The following is a 15963-nucleotide window of genomic DNA, read 5'->3' on the forward strand; positions in this document are numbered from 1 at the left end:
CTGGGCGACCTCGGGCCCATCTTACAGGGCAGTGGGTTCCCTCCGCCTGTCCTCACGGTGCCTGGGCCCTGGGCTACAGGACTGAGGCCAGTCCCGCCTGACACACCACGTGGCCCTTGCTGTGTCTCCGTTTCCCTCTCCCTTTCCCTGTCTCAGGAGAGTGGATTAGATCACCTCAGCCTCCCAGGGCGCGTGTGCACACGTGTGTGTTTTACCACAGTCCGACTCCCTGGGGGACTGGCACTTCCAAGGCAGACAAGTAGCACCTAGGTGCCCTGAGCTTGGAAGACTGTGACCAGGTGGCCCTGGGACCCCTATGTCCCATCAATACCACTCTGTGAACAGCAGCAGCTTACTATGTCGCAGGTAGGGTTCTAAGTGCTTCACCTGCCTGGGTCTCACTTGGTCCTCACAGCAGCCACTTTCTGGACAAGGAAACTGGGCCCTGGCCGGGTGGCTCCATTGGCCAGAGGGTCATCCTGATACGCCAAGGTTGTGGGTTCTAGTCTGCGTCAGGGCGCACACAGAATGAACCAATGAGTGCATAAGAGCAGAAAAACAAAACTTGATCTTTCTCTCTCCCTTCCTGTCACTTTCTCTAAAACAATCACAGATAAGGAAACTGAGGCCCAGAGGGGAACGCACTTGCCCCAAGCCCCACAGTCTGGTGTCCCTGCTAACTCCCCGCACACTTGAGCCCAGCCTCCTGCTTGTCCCTCCCCAGCCCTTCTCCAAATTAGTCTCTTGAGAAGAAAGCTAAAATCATGGGGCTTGAGGGGGAATATTTCATGAAATCTTTAATGAAACGGGGGGAGGGACATGAACAGAGGGACGGGGCGATGGGGCCAGGCTTGGAGACGAGGGTTATGGGCGCGGGGCTGGGCAGGGGGCTCTCGTCTTCCCCACAGCAACCCTCCCCCAATCATCCCACTGACGGGGGAGGGGAGTGGGGCCGTGGAGCCATAAATATGTCCAGAATTCTGAAGAGGTGGAGGAGGGAAGTGGGGCCTGGGGTCTCAGAGAGGGGGCAGGGGCAGGCCTGGGCCACCCTTGTCAGGGGGCCCTGGCTCCTTGGATGGCCGTGGGGGCCCTGGGGGGTCCCCTGGCTTGCGGCCGTGCTTGCGGAAGTAGCGGTAGCGTTGGACGTAGGCCCGCACCAAGTTGCTCACCTTCACTGGGTTGATCTCCCCGCTTTTGCTGTGGCAGATCTGGGGAGTGAGGGGCAGCTGCGGTCACTGCCAGCCCCCAGGGACCCGTCCACCTGGACTGCTGAGCATAGCTTGGGACTAGGATCTGAGTCGCTTCCCCAAAGTCCAGGCCCACGACCCTATTTGCTCCCCAATGCCCAGGTGGGCTTGAGGAAATCTTGTCACCCTCCTACCTTCCAGACAGACCCACCATCCCTCAGTTTCCCATCTTTGCACATCTGTCTGCACACATCTGCCTCTCTGGCGTCCTCCACCAACCTCTGGGTATCTGTCCCCCTCTGGGCCCACCTTGTGGACGGCCTTCCTCAGGATGTCCTTGTACTCCTCCTTGGTGATGTCCTTCTTCTGGTAGTACGGTTTGATGGCCAGCTTCACCTCCTCCACCGCCCGTTCCTGCGTGTGCAGCTTCTTCAGATACTGGCGTGTGAGGTGACAGGTGGGGAAAAGGCACAGCAAAGGCCAGGTGAGTTCCTGTTGAACCCCGGCTCCACTCACCTGCCTGCCAGCTCAGCCTCCTGGACCATCCAGCTACCCCTGCAGGCGGAAGTCCTGCTTAGTGTCTGCCTGTGCTCCCCACGCTGTGGTCACCCTGGACCACAGGCCTGGCCTGTGCTTCTGAATGTCACTGAGCATGTCCTCAGGCTGTACTGTGGCCATCCCAGGTGGCCACAACCGGGCCATGTGTTCTGTGCCCTCACAAAGTTCAGTCTGGGAGGGAGCCAAGACATGGGCCAAGCAGCTATGGCTGTTTTAACCAGACTCAAGAAGACTTACTCCAGTCGCAGCAGGAAAGCATGACAAAGCTTTTCGGCGGGGCACTGGTAAGACCCAGCATGGGACCCGTAACACTGTCCTGGCTCCTGAGTGGACAGTGAGTGAGGGGCCCTGGAGGTCCTGGACTGGCTAGGAGCACAGGGGAGGGGGTGGGAGGTGAGCTGACAGTTCAGAGTTCAGAGTTCAGGCTGTGGAGCTGGCATGTTTGTGCCAGTCCCAGTTCTACCACCCGCAGCCTGGGCGAGGGACACAACGCTCAGTAGCTCACTTATAAGCTGCAGACAGTATCCACAGGGAGGGTGGGAGTGACCCACAAGGAGACCACGACGAGGAGTCAGTCAAGGGGCACTGTGGCTGTTCTGAGGGTGATGGTGTGGGCAAGACAGGGAGCAGCTGACAGGATCCCTGAGTCCTGCCTCAACTCCTAGTGAGGTTTTAATTTTCTTTTTTTTTTTAGATTTTATTTATTTTTAGAGGGGAAAGGAGGGAGAAAAAGAGGAAGAGAAACGTCAATGTGTGGTTGCCTCTCATGCACCCTCAACCGGGGACCTGGCCCACAACCCAGGCATGTGCCCTGACTGGGAATCGAACCGGTGGCCCTTTGGTTTGCAGGCCAGTGCTCAATCCACTGAGCCACACCAGCCAGGGCCCAGTGAGATCTTTGCAAAAGCGACAGACAGGACATTTCGAGTGGGAGAGCGAAGTCGAACCAGAGCCCATCTCTCTGTCATGGACTGCCCCAGGCATGAGGGACAGTCACCCTAAGAACCAGCCCTGCGGAGGTCGCCTCCTGAGCCAGGGCCGAGGGACAATGGAAACAGTAAACGGAAGCCTGGCGAGGGCAGGACACTCAGACTTCAGGGCCAGCATCTCAGATGAAATGACAAGGATGCGAACTGTCTGCTGAGCTCCTGGGCCGTCTGGGCAGCACCCCTGCCAGGAGGGCCGCCGCCACCGCCCTGGAGAGCTCCTCAGGCCGCCCTAGCCCAACGGGCAGTAGGTTCCTGAAGAGAAAGGGTCTGTTCCCCGCAGCAGCTCAGATGGGGCGACGGAGGCCAGCAGGCCGAGAACAGGCCAGGGCAGCTTCACGGGGTCCGCGCTGTCCCTTCCCTGCACATGGGTTGTGCACCAGTGACCAACAAGGCTGTGCCCCTGCCACTGTCTCTCCGGCGGGACTTGTGACGGGGTTTGTCTTGCTTTCCCTCTGGCCCTGCACGTGAGGCGTGTAAGGGTGGGCAACGCCACCACCTGGCAACAGGCTGCTGGACCGTAACAAAAAGCATCCTGACTGGCCAAAAAGCTAACAGCCGGGGCCCAGGAGGAGCAGCCAGATGTCATGGAATAAAACCCCGTTGGGATGTGCCCAGCATCCAGGATTCCTCCCTCTGTCTAGGGGACGCTTGCTCCTTGTCTGCCACCCTTTCTCTGAAGCAAGGAGATGGGGAAGGAGGGAAGGGTCGATATGGGCAACCAAGGGGCAGGCTACAGTGGGTATGTGTGTATGTGGGTGTGTCTCTCTCAAACACACACACAAATAAGTTTTTAAAATTCCACCCAGTACCCACTTCTTATTCATCCATTGGAACGAAAGTTTAGTTCATTACAACGTAAGGACGTCCGTTTTTTAATCTAAGGCCCCACCGCTGGCTCAGTGTCTGCTGTTCTCCCCGAGCCCCTGCATCTCAGTGTCTCCTGTCCTCTGAGACTCTGTCACCGTCAACCCCCTTCTCCCAAGCCCAGCTCACCTTGTCTGTGTCCCCTCGTCCCTCAGAGCTGCTGCTGCCCTCTCTCTTGTCAGATGCAGTAGCCAGCCCGGTGGGGGTGGGAGGGGTAGAGCCGCAGCCCCCCAGGGGGAGGCCGCCTGGGAGAAGGTAGCTGGAGGGGCCAGGAGGCAGGCCCAGAGAGGTGGGCACAGGAGCTGGTGTCCCCCCTAGACCGGAGGGTGGCTTTCGGTGGCTGAGGATCTGTGGAAGAGGTTGGGCGGTGAACAGAGGGAGGTGGAGGGGAAGAGGGAATGTGTGCCCCTATGATTCCCACCCCAATTTCCCAACAGTCCCAAGGGCAGCAGGCTCCACTTCTGGCCACTACCTTGCCCCAAGGCCTGCTGGGAGTTGTACAGCTCCTCTCCTAACCCGAGGCATAGGACGAGAGAGGGGCTGTGGGGACCTTTCCCCTGGGGAGCACACCTGGTTGGTGGCCTGGATCAGCTCCTGGGCCTTTGCTCGGCTCGCCAGGTTGGCTTCTTCCATCTTGAAGAGAAGTGCAGTCACTGCAGGAGGCGGAGAGTTGGTGACAGGGACATCGGGCGCAGAGAGGAGCTGAGACAGTGACCCTCACCTGTCCACGTGCTGCAGTCTCCTGCCCTGTGCCCCTGGTCAGGCCTTAAGGCCGCGGGCTCAGAACGCAGAAAAGGGGGCCTCGGCCGCTGAAAAAGCCACCCCACACCTGACATGGTCTTGGGACCCAAGGTGTGGGTGTGCTGCTGGGGAACGGTGGCCAGGTCACTCAGTGACAAGGTGTGAGCAGAAGTAAGGTACAATCTCCTGAGCCCCAGAGCCAGTCCTAGCCCCTCCACCTCTGTGATCTGGCGGAGGCAAATGCCACCCCCTAAGGAACACTGCCACCTGCTCACCCCATTCTTTCTGGTCCCTCCACCAAGTCTATACCAGCCCACCACGGGGAGGACCCCAGCCACGTCCTCTGCCTCCACCTCTGCAGAGCTGGCCTCTCTTCCATCACACCCAAAGATCTAGAAGCCTTCTGGATAGAGCCCGACTGGCCCTCACCCACCTGTGGCCTGCAGTCCAGGTCACTACACAGCCACCCTTTCCGAAACATCCCTACGCCTCCAATCCTGTCCCCTTATGACCTCCTCTCGCCCGACCCTTTGTGCCTGCCTCAGACTGCCCTGGCCACCCCCACAGGGGACACTCACAGGCCAGGACGCCACTGGTGGTGCAGTCCACACCAGCAGGCAGGTTCCAGGGCATGGGCGGGGGCAGCGTGGGCAGCTGGGGGACGCGGGGGGCCGGACCGTCCTCCGCCCCGGAGTCACCGGCTGTGGACCCGGCACTGGGGGCTGCGCTCGGGGCGGCTGCAGCCGTGCTGGTGGCCGTGGTGGTGGCAGGCTGCTGCTCCTCTTCCTCCTCCTCCTCCTCCTCCTCCTCTTCCTCCTCCTCCTCCTCTGCCCCACCTCGGACCCCAGCCTCCTCAGCGGCCTCTTCAGGCAAGAAGGAGACTTCAGGGGTCTTGCAGCTGCTGTCCACAGTCTGAGAGTCCGGCGTGAGCGCAGGGGGCGGGGGCGCCGCCTTGGGGGGCGGGGTGCTGGGGGCCTTGGCGGCCCGCTCCTCCCCAGACCAGGAGGTCTCCTCGGAGCCCTTGGCCCCCGCCGCCTGACTGCAGCTATCGGCCTTGGACTTCTTCAGTGTCACAGGGCCGCCGGTGCCCCCACCGGCGCCCCCGCCGCGGACCTTTTTCCTCGTCTTGGATGGCTTGGTCTTTCCCTTGGTCCCCTTGGCTTTCTTGGCCCCAGCCTTGGCCTTAACCTTGGTCTTTTTGGGCTTGGTGCTGCCCGGAGCTGCTTTGGCCACCTCCGCAGGGGCCCGCTCGTCCGGCTTGAGGAAGGGGGAGCGGCTCTCCCGGTCGCGGCTGAACTTGACTCCGATGGAGCCCAGACTGGCCGACGCGGCCTCCTTGGCCGGCGTGGTGCTGCTGACGCCCTCCCGGATCAGCACTGCCACCTTGGACTGCAGCTTCACCTTCCGGGAGGACGAGGACGAAGACGAGGATGAGGAGCCGGAACCGCTGCTGACCGGTGGCTTGGGCGGGGGCCCGGAGGGGGGCCCTGGCTCCTTCGGAGGCCGGGCCTTCTTGGATGACCTGTCCCTGTCCCTCTCTCTGTCCCTGTCCCGGTCCCGATCCCCCCCATCCAGCGCCTTCCGCCGGGACCCCTTTTCCCGGGCGGAGGCGGAGGAGGCCGCGGCTGCAGAGCGGCGCCGGTCCTTCTCGCTGCTCTTGCCACCCCGCTCCTCGGGGCTCAGTCCCTCTGAGTCGTACAAGACCTCGCGCTTGGGCGACAAGGCCGGGGCCGGGGAGGGGCCTCGGGGCTCAGCCTTGTCCGGCCGGCCCACGGTGATGGTCCGCTTGATGGCGAAGAGGTCGTGGTCCGTGAGGTCCTGGATGGAGGGCGGCACCGCCCCCCGGCGGCGGCTGTCACGCTCCCCGCCCAGGGCAGCGGAGCCGGAGGGCGGCTGGGCCGGCACCAGGGCTTTCTCGCTGTCCGCTGCCCGCTTCTCGCCCCTGGACCGAGACCGCTTCTTCTTCTTCTTGCTGCTGCCGCCCTCCCGGTGCTTGCCTCGGTGCCGCTCGCGCCTCGAGGACGATGACGAGGAGGTGGCCGGGGGCGGGGAGGCCGAGCGCCGCCTCCGCCGCCGCTTCTCCCGGGACCTGGACCTGCGGCTGCCCCCGCGGCGGCGCTCAGGGCTGCGCGAGCGGCGGCGGGCTGAGCGGGAGCGGGAGCGGCGGCGGGTGGACGACGAGGCGTGGGAGCCCGGCTTGCGGTCCCGGGAGCGGTGCTTCTTGGAGTCCCAGGGGGAGGCGGGGGCGGGCTGGGCCGGCGGCGCCCCCGACGAGGAAGAGGCGGCCTCCTTGGCCTCGCCGCTGCGCTTGCGCTCCCTCCGGGATTTCTTGCGGGCGGGCGGGCCGGCGGGGGCGGCGGCGGCCGGGGAGGCCGAGCGCTGGCGGTACCGCTCCCGCCGCTGCGTCAGGATCTTGCGGCGGAGGTCCAGGCCGCCCCAGCGCGCGTCGGCGGGGGGCGGCGCGGGGGCCGGCTCGCCCAGGTCCACCTGCAGGGCGCCCTCGCCGTCCGACTCGGCGTGCAGGGACAAGAAGTCGTCGCCCTCCGGCGCTCGGGGGGCGGGCGGCGGGGGCGGGGGCTGGGCCGTGGGGGGCGCTGGGGCCGCGGGAGGAGGGCGGGCCGCCCGGCCGCTGGCCCGGAACAGGGACAGTGCCATCCGCGGTTCCTCCTCGGGCTGCACGATCTCGCCCTCCTCAATCTCTGAGTCACCAGGGGGCAGCAAGGGGGGCGGCAGGGCAGCTCCACTGGCGGTCACCACCTCCACGGAGACCTTGCCTTCCCGACAGGCCTCCGCCTCGGCCCCCACCACGAAGACTCGCCGGCGGGGGGCTCCGTCCACCCGGGTGGAGTCTGCCTGCGGCGGCGTGCCGGGGGCTACAGTTGACTGCGGGGGCTGGGGGTCCGGGTGGGGGCTCTCGTCACCTGGGAAGTCCTGGCTCAGACTATTGTCATCATAGATGCCCGCCAGGGTCTCGGAGATGCGGCTGATGCTCTGGGACAGGCCTTCCTCCTCCTCTTCCTCTTCTTCCTCCTCCTCTTCCTCTTCCTCCTCCTCTTCCTCCTCAGGTGATGGGGTCCCAGCTGATGAGCTGGGATTGGAGCCGGTGGGCTCAAAGGGGTCGTACTTCTGCTCCGGAGCAGGCGGTGGGGAATAGGCCTCGTCGGTGGGGTGGAAGGGGTCGTAGATGTCAAACCGGGGGGCAGGTGGGGCTGGGGGAGCTGGGGGTGGTGGGGGGGGAGGAGGGGAGGGGGAGGATGATGAGGGGGAAGGGGAAGGCGAGGAGGATGCAGAGGAGGGGGCAGGAGGGGGGGCAGGGCCCCCATCTCCAGTGCCCAAGGTGAGGAGATGGCGGGCACAGGTGGGTCGAGAATGAGACTGAGGAGAAACTGCAAAGGAATGGGGGGACAGAGAGCTGCGGTCGGGGCGTGTCCCCCTTCCCTGTCCCCCCGCAGAGGTAGCTGTAGACCGACCGCCCCCATCCATGCTCCCGCATCCCCTGCTCAGCACTCACTGCACCTGCAGGCACTGCCCCCAGTGCTTCACATGTCAGCTCAGAGGATGTTCCTAACAACTCCACACCAGACACGGGGACCCAAGGTTCCCAGGAGGAAACTGAGGCACAGAGAGTTGCAGGAGCTTCCCCAGGGGCAGACAGTGGGGAGGAGTCAGGGTGCAAACCTGGTCTGGCCCCCAGCCTGCACCCCAAGACCACCCTGACCACTGAGGGTGGCAATGTTACCATGGAGGCGTGGGCTGGGGCGGGAGAGCAGGGTCAAACCTCGGACCACCAGCACAGCCAAGCTCAGGCCTGAGCCAGCTGCTCTCACAGGTGGTTACCCCCGTTTCCTAAGAGAATACTGGGAGCCTGAAAAGGTGAAGTTCTCTCTACAGGGCCAGGAAGAGGCACAGCCAGGGAGCCCTGGCAGCCTGAGCCCCACTCCGAACCCTTCACTCTGCAACAGGCCCCCTGCAAGGGGCTACATCTGCTCAGGACTCATGGAGACCACACTGGTGACAGGGACGAGCAGTGCCCACTCCTTCCTATGGGCCATCACGCTTTCCTGCGTCACCTCGTTCGTACCCGAGACCCTGCTTTCTAAGCACAAGCCTCAGTGCCACAGGTCCTGCACCTCAGGCGGGCGTCCAGGCCGGGACTCATACACACACGTCAAGAGTCCAGAGGCCCCCCTGTCAAGTACATGTTACCTGCAGGGACCTACCCCGGCAAGGATGCCAGCAGGGCCAGTGGACAGTCGCAGGGAAGCGCAGCAGCTTCAGAGCCCCCTCCTCATCTGGATCCCAGGCTCTAGCCCTCCCTCATGACCTGACCGTGGGCAAGTCGCTCAACCTCTGTCTGCCTCAGTTTCCTCATCTATGAAGCGGGGGTTCGTGCATTCATTCAACACATTTTTATCCATCACCTATTTGTGCCAGGTGCTGCTCTGGGGACAGGGATAGAATGGTGAACAAAACAGACAAAAATTCCTGCCTTCAAGAAGCTCACATTCGAGCAGGGAGAGAAATATCAACAGGCCAAGCGTAGAGTCCACCAGCTGCTGAGAGCTCTGGAGGAAAATAAAGCAGGGGGTGATGGTGGGCGCATTCAGACCTCACATGGACAAGAGCACCATGGGAAGCTGGGACTGCACCCGACATTGCGAGGACTTGCTGGGGGGGGCGGGGGGGGGGCGGGCCTAGGACCCTGCTTATTATCACCGCGACCTTAAGTGTATTAAAAAACAGCGCACAGACTGGAGCGGTCTGGAAGCACAAGCCATCTATTTCTTTATAAAATTTTTACATAGGATAGAAATAAGTGAGTTTTCTCTTTTTTGTGAGTTCTTAGTATTTCCCAAATGGAGGCCCAAAAAACAACTACTGGGTTCTATATATATATATCTAATGCTACTTATGGCCCAGGAGCCAAGTCCTGCCCGCCATCTGTTTTTGCAAATAAAGTTTTATTGGAACACTGTCCCGCCTAGTTGTTCATTTATCTTCTATGGTATCTGATTTTAAAAGAAGTGAAACTACTTTTGTGGGCCCCTGAGAGTGTGGTGGGCCCTCGGCACCATGTCCCCTGAGCCTAATAGACAAATAAAACTGCAGCTGTGAAAAAAGGACAAGGAAACTGTGAACTGGCCCCCAGATGAGCAAGCCACAGTGGCTTGAGGCTGACCTACGGCTGGACCTGCGCCTTTCTCTCCTCTCTGTCCCTCTCCAAACATGCACAGACCAGCAAAAGGGAAGTTTGAACCCGGGGTCCCATCGGGGTCCTGGGGAACAGCAGCAACACAGCATCACCAGGGACTGGTTAGAAATGCAGACTCCAGGGCCCCTCCCACACCTGCGAATCAGAATCCCTGAGGGTGGGCCTAGCAACCTGCGTATCAAGACATCGTCCTGGTGATTCTGAGGCCTGCTCGTGTTTAAAAACCTCTGCTCTACCCTGCTCGCGGGCACACAGGCTCACCACTGCATGGGGGGGGGGTGGCTTTCCCTTTGGCGGGCACACACCACAAATGTCAACAACTTGGGCTTTATTCTCAGACACTCCTGGGCTCGGGGCTCAAGATCACCACTAAACAACTGTGTGCCACTCTGGGCAAATGATTCCCTTCTCTCAGCCTCTGTCCTCTGGCACAGGGGTCACCAACCCCCAGGCGGGTCAGTAGCCTGTTAGGAACAGGGCCGCACAGCAGGAGGTGAGCGGTGGGCAAGTGAGCGCTCACATTACCACCTAGGCTCTGCCGCCTCTCACCCCCACCCCTCACCCCTGGTCCATGGAAAAACTGTCTTCCATGAAACTGGTGCCAACAAGGTTGGGGACTGCTGCTTTGGAAGAGGAGATGTGCAGAGTGCCCCTTCCTGGGAAGAGAAGTGGCCGTGGATTTATCCTGACCTGCAGAACCCTGGACACCGAGGGCCTCCCACGTGCTCACTGCTCCCACGTGGTAGCCATCACAACAACATGTACTTTACCCACATCTGTTTGTATATCAGCCTTTACTACAGCATAATAGGAAAAAAGACGTTAAGATAAAGATTCTGTCTAATTCATGTGATCTTCACAGCTATGACTTCTAATGAGAACTGACTCACACAAGGCCAAGGCCGGCACCCTGCCCGGCTCTGCCCTGGCCACACATACCCGTTTTGCCCGTCCTCCAGGCCCTGAGACGAGGCAGTAGGCTGGGCACCGGCAAAGGGATCGGATCCCTGTCCCCAATGCGGACCTCGGCTACCAGCTCCAGCATGTCCTCGCCTCTGCGAGGAAAGAAGGACTGAGTGAGCCTTAGGGGTACTCCCAACTCCCCCACCAAGGCCCCTCCCACCCCCAGCTGCCCAACTACTCACTCGCCAGGCCGCAGGTCTAGGTGGCTGGGGACCCAGGTGTCTGGGGGATCCAGGATGCTCACCAACCCTGCCAGGAAGCTGTCCGCAGCCATGTCTAACACCTGGAAGAGGGAGGAGAGGCTCCGTCCTGACCCTGATCATGTGAGGTCCCACAAGTCCCATTTCCCCAGTCCCTAACCTCTCAAGAACCCAGACAATGGAGACCCCAAGAAAGTGAAAGGAGTCTACTAACTCCCTCATCCTGACTGCCTTCAGGACCCAAGGCCTGGGCCCAGCCACTGATCAGCACCCCAGCCCCAGGAGTCGGGATCCGCACCCACCCACTTCAGGGGCCTGGGCCCAGGCCCATCTCCCTGCCCCCTCCTTACTCACAGCAGCAGTGTCAGCGCCCCCTGACTCCTGGGGGCGGGCCTCTGACCGCGGGCTCCGGCAGCACCTCCATCGAAGGCCGTGACACCGAGAGCCATCTGGAGAGAGATTGTGCAGGGGGGTTTGGGGACAGAGGACTGGAGGCAGAGACCTTGTGGGGCAGAGGAAAGAGGAGCCCGTCCTCCCTGTTGACAAGGGAACCAAGTTCCTCCCTGCTCTCCCAGCCTCCCAGCCTGGGTCCCAGAAGGACGCCCCCAGCACCCTTCTGCAGCTCCAACTCTCCCACCCATTCTTCCCCCCAGCTGCCCTCAGGATGACGCCCAGACAAGCCAGCTCGCCCTTCGAGCCAGGCTATGACCCCGTCCCCATGAACCTCTGCTGCCTCTCCTCCCACCCGCTGCCCACCAGCCCCTACGAACTGCAGCTCAGACTGCGACGAGCCCCTGTGCTGTGCCCCTGCTGCTGCTGCTACGCTATCGGCTTCCTTTCTCACCAGACAACTCCCATGTGTCCTTAGACCCAGTTCACCTGTCACCCCCTCTAGGAAGCCTTCCTGGACCCTGTCTCCTCCATGCCAGCTTAGCTGGGCCTCCGGCCCTCCCAGGGGACTACAGGCTACTTCTGTGCTGTGACTGCCTCCCCTCCACCAGACTGTGAGCCCCTCCAAGGCAGCTGTGGGGGTGGGGGGGGACTGACCCATCTTTAGTTCCCGTGCCAGCACAAGGGCGGTACCTAGGAGGCCTCAGAAAAGTATGGGAATGAAGTTGGGATAAAGGATGCAGAGACAGGGCAGGGAGCTAAGAGGGAGCAGAACCTGTCATACCTTTATCAGTTGCCAGATCCCCCTGGAGGGAACTTCCCACAGCCTGCTGAATGGCCCGCTAAAGAAAAGGGGGGTGGAGGGAGAGAGGGTAGCAGTCAGGGGGCTCCTGCAAATGGTCACAAAGCTCTGCTCCTGAGACACAGGAATTCTAGACACTGTACAACCAGGCGCAAACCCTTCGGAGGGGCCAAAGGTCCAGGCCTGCAGCCCCGCCTCCCACTAGGGCCCGAGTCGAATCCAGACCCTCAGCCGCTCCCTCCCTGGGCCCCAGGTGGCTCGCAGCCTCACCAGAATAAAGGCAGTAGGAGAAAACGTGGGGTCTCTGTCCGGCGGACCATCGGCCCGATCCTCACCCGACTCCTCTGTCTTCCCTCGGGACTCATCTTCCTCCATGGTCTCCTGGAGGTGGAAAGGGGGGAGTTTGGAGTACAGGCCAGCAGGGTCAGGGGGTGTGTACTTGTACCGCGTGGGGGAGGGGTAAGGGCAGAAAATGGTCAGGAAGACATCAAGGGCTTCCAGCGTTGCCTCAATCCTTCTCTGCCCGACTGCATCCCAGTCCTTGGGAGCGCACCAGGTCCAGGGCAGATGCCAGAGGGCGAGGGGCGATTCTCGTCCCTTGTCTGAATTTCAGCCGCCTCCTCTGCTGAAGGGAGGCCTTCCCAGCCTCCAATTTCAACACCTTGCTCCCCACTTCCCGCAGCTTTCCCCACCAGTCAACTTAGGACCTCATGGCTCACCCTCATGGGATCAACCCAACGCCAAGCTTTTTTCTGCTGAGTTGTGATTTCAAATAGCGCGCTCCATCGGCTCGTGGGCACAACGTTCCCCAAATGAGGTATGTGCCGGAGTGCTGGGTACACCCCAAACACAAAGGAACTTCCTAAAGTATCGCTTTTCCTTGATGGTGAGGGACCGAAACTATTTATACACATGATATAAGGCAGAACTATGACAGTGTGATTTACAAAACCTGTGTGCCACTTTTGAAATGAAAACACTAATTTCAGAAAGGCATGCTGTCCACCAGACCCCACGGGGACATCGCTCACAGCCTAGCTGCCCACTGCACCAAAGCATGGCTGACGCTTTTGCGACGTCGCAAAAACTCTTAGGTTATACTGAGGTGAAAAGATCATCCTTCAGCCTGGCAGGTGTCTTAATTAGGGCTTCAGAAAAGAGGAGTATTTCAGCTGTCCCTCCAAATGTCAGATCTGCTCCTCTGAAACAATACCCAGTCTCAAAGTTCCCAGAAAGCTTCGAACCTCCAACCCCCAATTTGGGGTGCTTATCTGCACATGGCACAATCAGAGTATCTACTTCAGATAACAGCATGAGACCTGAAAGGAGACACTTCTGCCAAAGCGTTAGCTCAACCCAGTGCTCAATATAGGGTGACAATAATTATCATGATTATTGGCCTTCAGGGCCCAGGTTTCCCCATGTTTGTCCACCGCCCTCCCCACCCCACTACCTGCAAAGAAAAGACCTCTGTCGTGATCTCCTTCCTACTAGGTTTTCAGGCTTTGCCAGTACTCCCCCCACGCAGCTGCTCAGCTCTCGAAGAGCCTGGAGCTCCTTCCCTAACTCCCAGTGACACCCCACCCTGATAAGGCCCTAAGGACACATCCCAGCCCTGGAACTGCTCCTCCAGCACGTCCAGGGGAAAGCACAAGGTATAGTGACTGTCACAGAACAGCAGCTTAATCAAGATGTGCTGACTTCACAGCTACACACATAGATCCCAGCTACACACATAGATCCCGGACCCTCTGTGGGCACGAACACGCTCTCTTGCCCATTCGGACATGCCCCAGGCTCTGCAGACACACGGACCAACAACTCCTTAGGTGTTGATGACATGAACAGGCTCTGCAGACATGGCTAGGTCCCTCTAGATCAGTGAGTGATTCCCACTAATAGTAGTAGAGTGCTTCACAAAGAGTTTGTTATAAAAAGTAAATCGAACACAGTGGGAAACTTCACGGTACATCACAAGTAGTAAGTGGGAACACTAATGAGACATGGGTATTAGTTAAATATATACATCAATAGGTACTGGGTCTCAGTGAAGAGTATTTCTTACTGTAGATCAAGGTCAAAAGTTTGAAAAGCACTGCACGAGATGTCTAGGTGATCCTATAGACTTTCCCAGACTGATGGACTAATTCTAACTCTCTCTATAACCCCGGGACAATGCAAACTTTTAAAACATGTTTCATTTGAATTACCTTCTAAAGTGCAAGTACATTTGAGCTCCGCAAATTTTCCAATACTCTCCTTTGTCTTATTCTCCATCTGATTATCTGGCCTCAAAAGGCACACGTATTTGCTCCAGGCATAGAAACTGCATTCTTGCAGGCACACTCAAAGCCACCGAGATGGTTCCAGGTCCTTCTAACTGCCCTCAGTCTCCTGTCAGTCAGATTAGACACTCCCCAGACGTTGGAGACCCATCCAGGCCTTTCGGCACATCTCAATACTTGTCTCCCTCCCTTGGTGGGCATATCCCACCCCTAAACGACTTTCTAATGCAGGAACAGTTCTTTCAGGCCTGCTAAACGGCCCCAGGCCCATGTAGGTGAGTGGCATCCTCAGGTCAGCCCATGCAGACACTTCCCAGCCCAAACCGACATACCCCAGAGCTACAGATGGCTCCGCAGATACTCCTCAGCTCTCGCAGACCTCCTTCACCCCTGGGACATGTCTCAAGATCTCACGATGGCCCCAGAACCCTCTAAACAGACCCTAGCCTCCGGCCAGCCCATAAAGACGATCAACAGCGCCTAAAGAAATGATCCAAGGCGGCTATATGATGGAGGACAGGTGCCAGTCTAGGTCCAGGCCCTGTGGACGTCCCCAGTTCTCACGGGGACGCCCCGTAGATCTCCCCTGCACCCACAGATGCGTCCCGGGGCCTTCAGAAGGCCCCCCCTCGGCGCCAGACTTCACCGTCGCTGCCGGGCCGGAGGCCACCCCACTAAGTCCTTCAGGCCCCGCGGAGCGTGGGGAGGACCGCAGGGCTCCTAGCGACCCGACTCCGCCCCGCCCACCCCAATAGGCCCGAGCCCCGCGGTCCGGACCACCGCCGCCATCTTACCCCGCCGCTCGGGCTGCGGCTCCGGCCCCGGCGCGGGGCGGGGCGGACTGGGGAGGTTCGCGAGCAAAGAGAGGACAGGGGTGGAGCTAAAACGCCGCCAAGCTTGCCGGGACTTCAAGTACCATGCACGGTGCCGTGAAGGCTGGTGGGAAGGCTTTGGACTCAGTTTCCCAACAGCCAACGGGACACCTGAGCAGGGGTGCGCGCGATGCACGCCGGGAGGAGTAGTCCGCACGTCCCCTCCGTCACGCGGCGACAGCAAGCGGGTGAGAGGTGAAGTGGGCGGGGTTGCGGTGGCCCGCGATGAAGCCCCACAACGCCCTGCGCGCGCGGGGAAAGAGCTGAGGAACTGGAAGTGGCGTAAAGAGCACGTAGCGGGGCAGGTGCAAGGGAATTGTAGTTCTGTGGAGCGGGCAGTAGAAAAAAAGCTGGATTGCCTGCGAGCGGCCCCGCCCACATTCTAGGGAGTCCAGAATCCCGGTCGCCCAGACTCCTCCAAATTTAGAACCAAAAAGGCCGGCCCTACAGCCTCCTTTTTTGGGATAGAAAAGTCCAAAATCTTATTCCTCTCGGCAGGGAAGTCTCCCATTTCCTTCCTCTCTGGGACTTAAGAGTGCGAGTCCTCCTCCTCCTTCAGATCCAGGAGTCGGGCCCTCCGGCCTTTGCCTCCCTCAGACCATTCTGGTCTCAGACTCGTATCTTAAACGAACACAAGTGTTCCGGTTCCCCACCCCAAGTCCCTCGGGATCAAGAATTTGGGTTCCCAGCCCCTCCAACCCTTGGACCCGAGTCTGGGCCCTCAGCTTTCTCCTTTACGAGACATGGGTAGTCTTAATGACTCCCAGATCCCCTCCTCCCTGGGATACAGGAATCCAGGCCTCCAGCCCCATTCTCTCCTAGGGACCCAGGAGTCTGGGCCCTCAATTTCCTCCTTCTTCAAAGACCCAGAAATCCTGGCTCTAGGCCCTTCATGACCCA

The 15963-nt window shown here is 60.1% G+C and overlaps 1 protein-coding gene across 3 annotated transcripts; it reads right to left on the reverse strand.

Annotated features, from left to right (window-relative positions):
• Window positions 1–779: 779 nt before the first annotated feature.
• Window positions 780–15064, reverse strand: SCAF1 (SR-related CTD associated factor 1). 3 transcript variants are annotated; one of them, XM_090260808.1, is made up of 11 exons: window positions 14986–15064; window positions 12177–12287; window positions 11889–11946; window positions 11069–11163; window positions 10697–10797; window positions 10491–10606; window positions 4918–7725; window positions 4169–4251; window positions 3728–3946; window positions 1497–1625; window positions 780–1208 (listed from the first exon to the last, which is right to left on the reverse strand). In XM_090260808.1, exons 2-11 carry the CDS (start codon window positions 12279–12281, stop codon window positions 1017–1019), a joined length of 3906 nt encoding a protein of 1301 aa, XP_090116934.1. In that variant the 5' UTR covers window positions 12282–12287; window positions 14986–15064; the 3' UTR covers window positions 780–1016. The 3 variants fall into 3 exon arrangements, with proteins under 3 accessions (XP_090116934.1, XP_090116935.1, XP_090116936.1); XM_090260809.1 differs by lacking the exon at window positions 14986–15064 and adding an exon at window positions 14524–14945; XM_090260810.1 differs by lacking the exon at window positions 14986–15064 and adding an exon at window positions 14117–14513.
• Between the last annotated feature and the right edge of the window lie 899 nt (window positions 15065–15963).

Source organism: Furipterus horrens, unplaced genomic scaffold, assembly GCF_987537825.1.
Source record: "Furipterus horrens unplaced genomic scaffold, mFurHor1.1.pri manual_scaffold_13, whole genome shotgun sequence".
Taxonomy (NCBI): Eukaryota; Metazoa; Chordata; class Mammalia; order Chiroptera; family Furipteridae; genus Furipterus; species Furipterus horrens.

Excerpts from the sequence above, each read along its gene's own strand:
- SCAF1 (XM_090260808.1), bottom strand. The coding sequence starts at position 12,281 with ATGGAGGAAGATGAGTCCCGAGGGAAGACAGAGGAGTCGGGTGAGGAT. Across the intron at positions 11,947-12,176 it reads CTCCTACTGCCTTTATTCTG|CGGGCCATTCAGCAGGCTGT; the intron begins GTGAGGCTGCGA and ends CCTTTTCTTTAG. Across the intron at positions 1,626-3,727 it reads GACGAGGGGACACAGACAAG|TATCTGAAGAAGCTGCACAC; the intron begins GTGAGCTGGGCT and ends CTCACACGCCAG.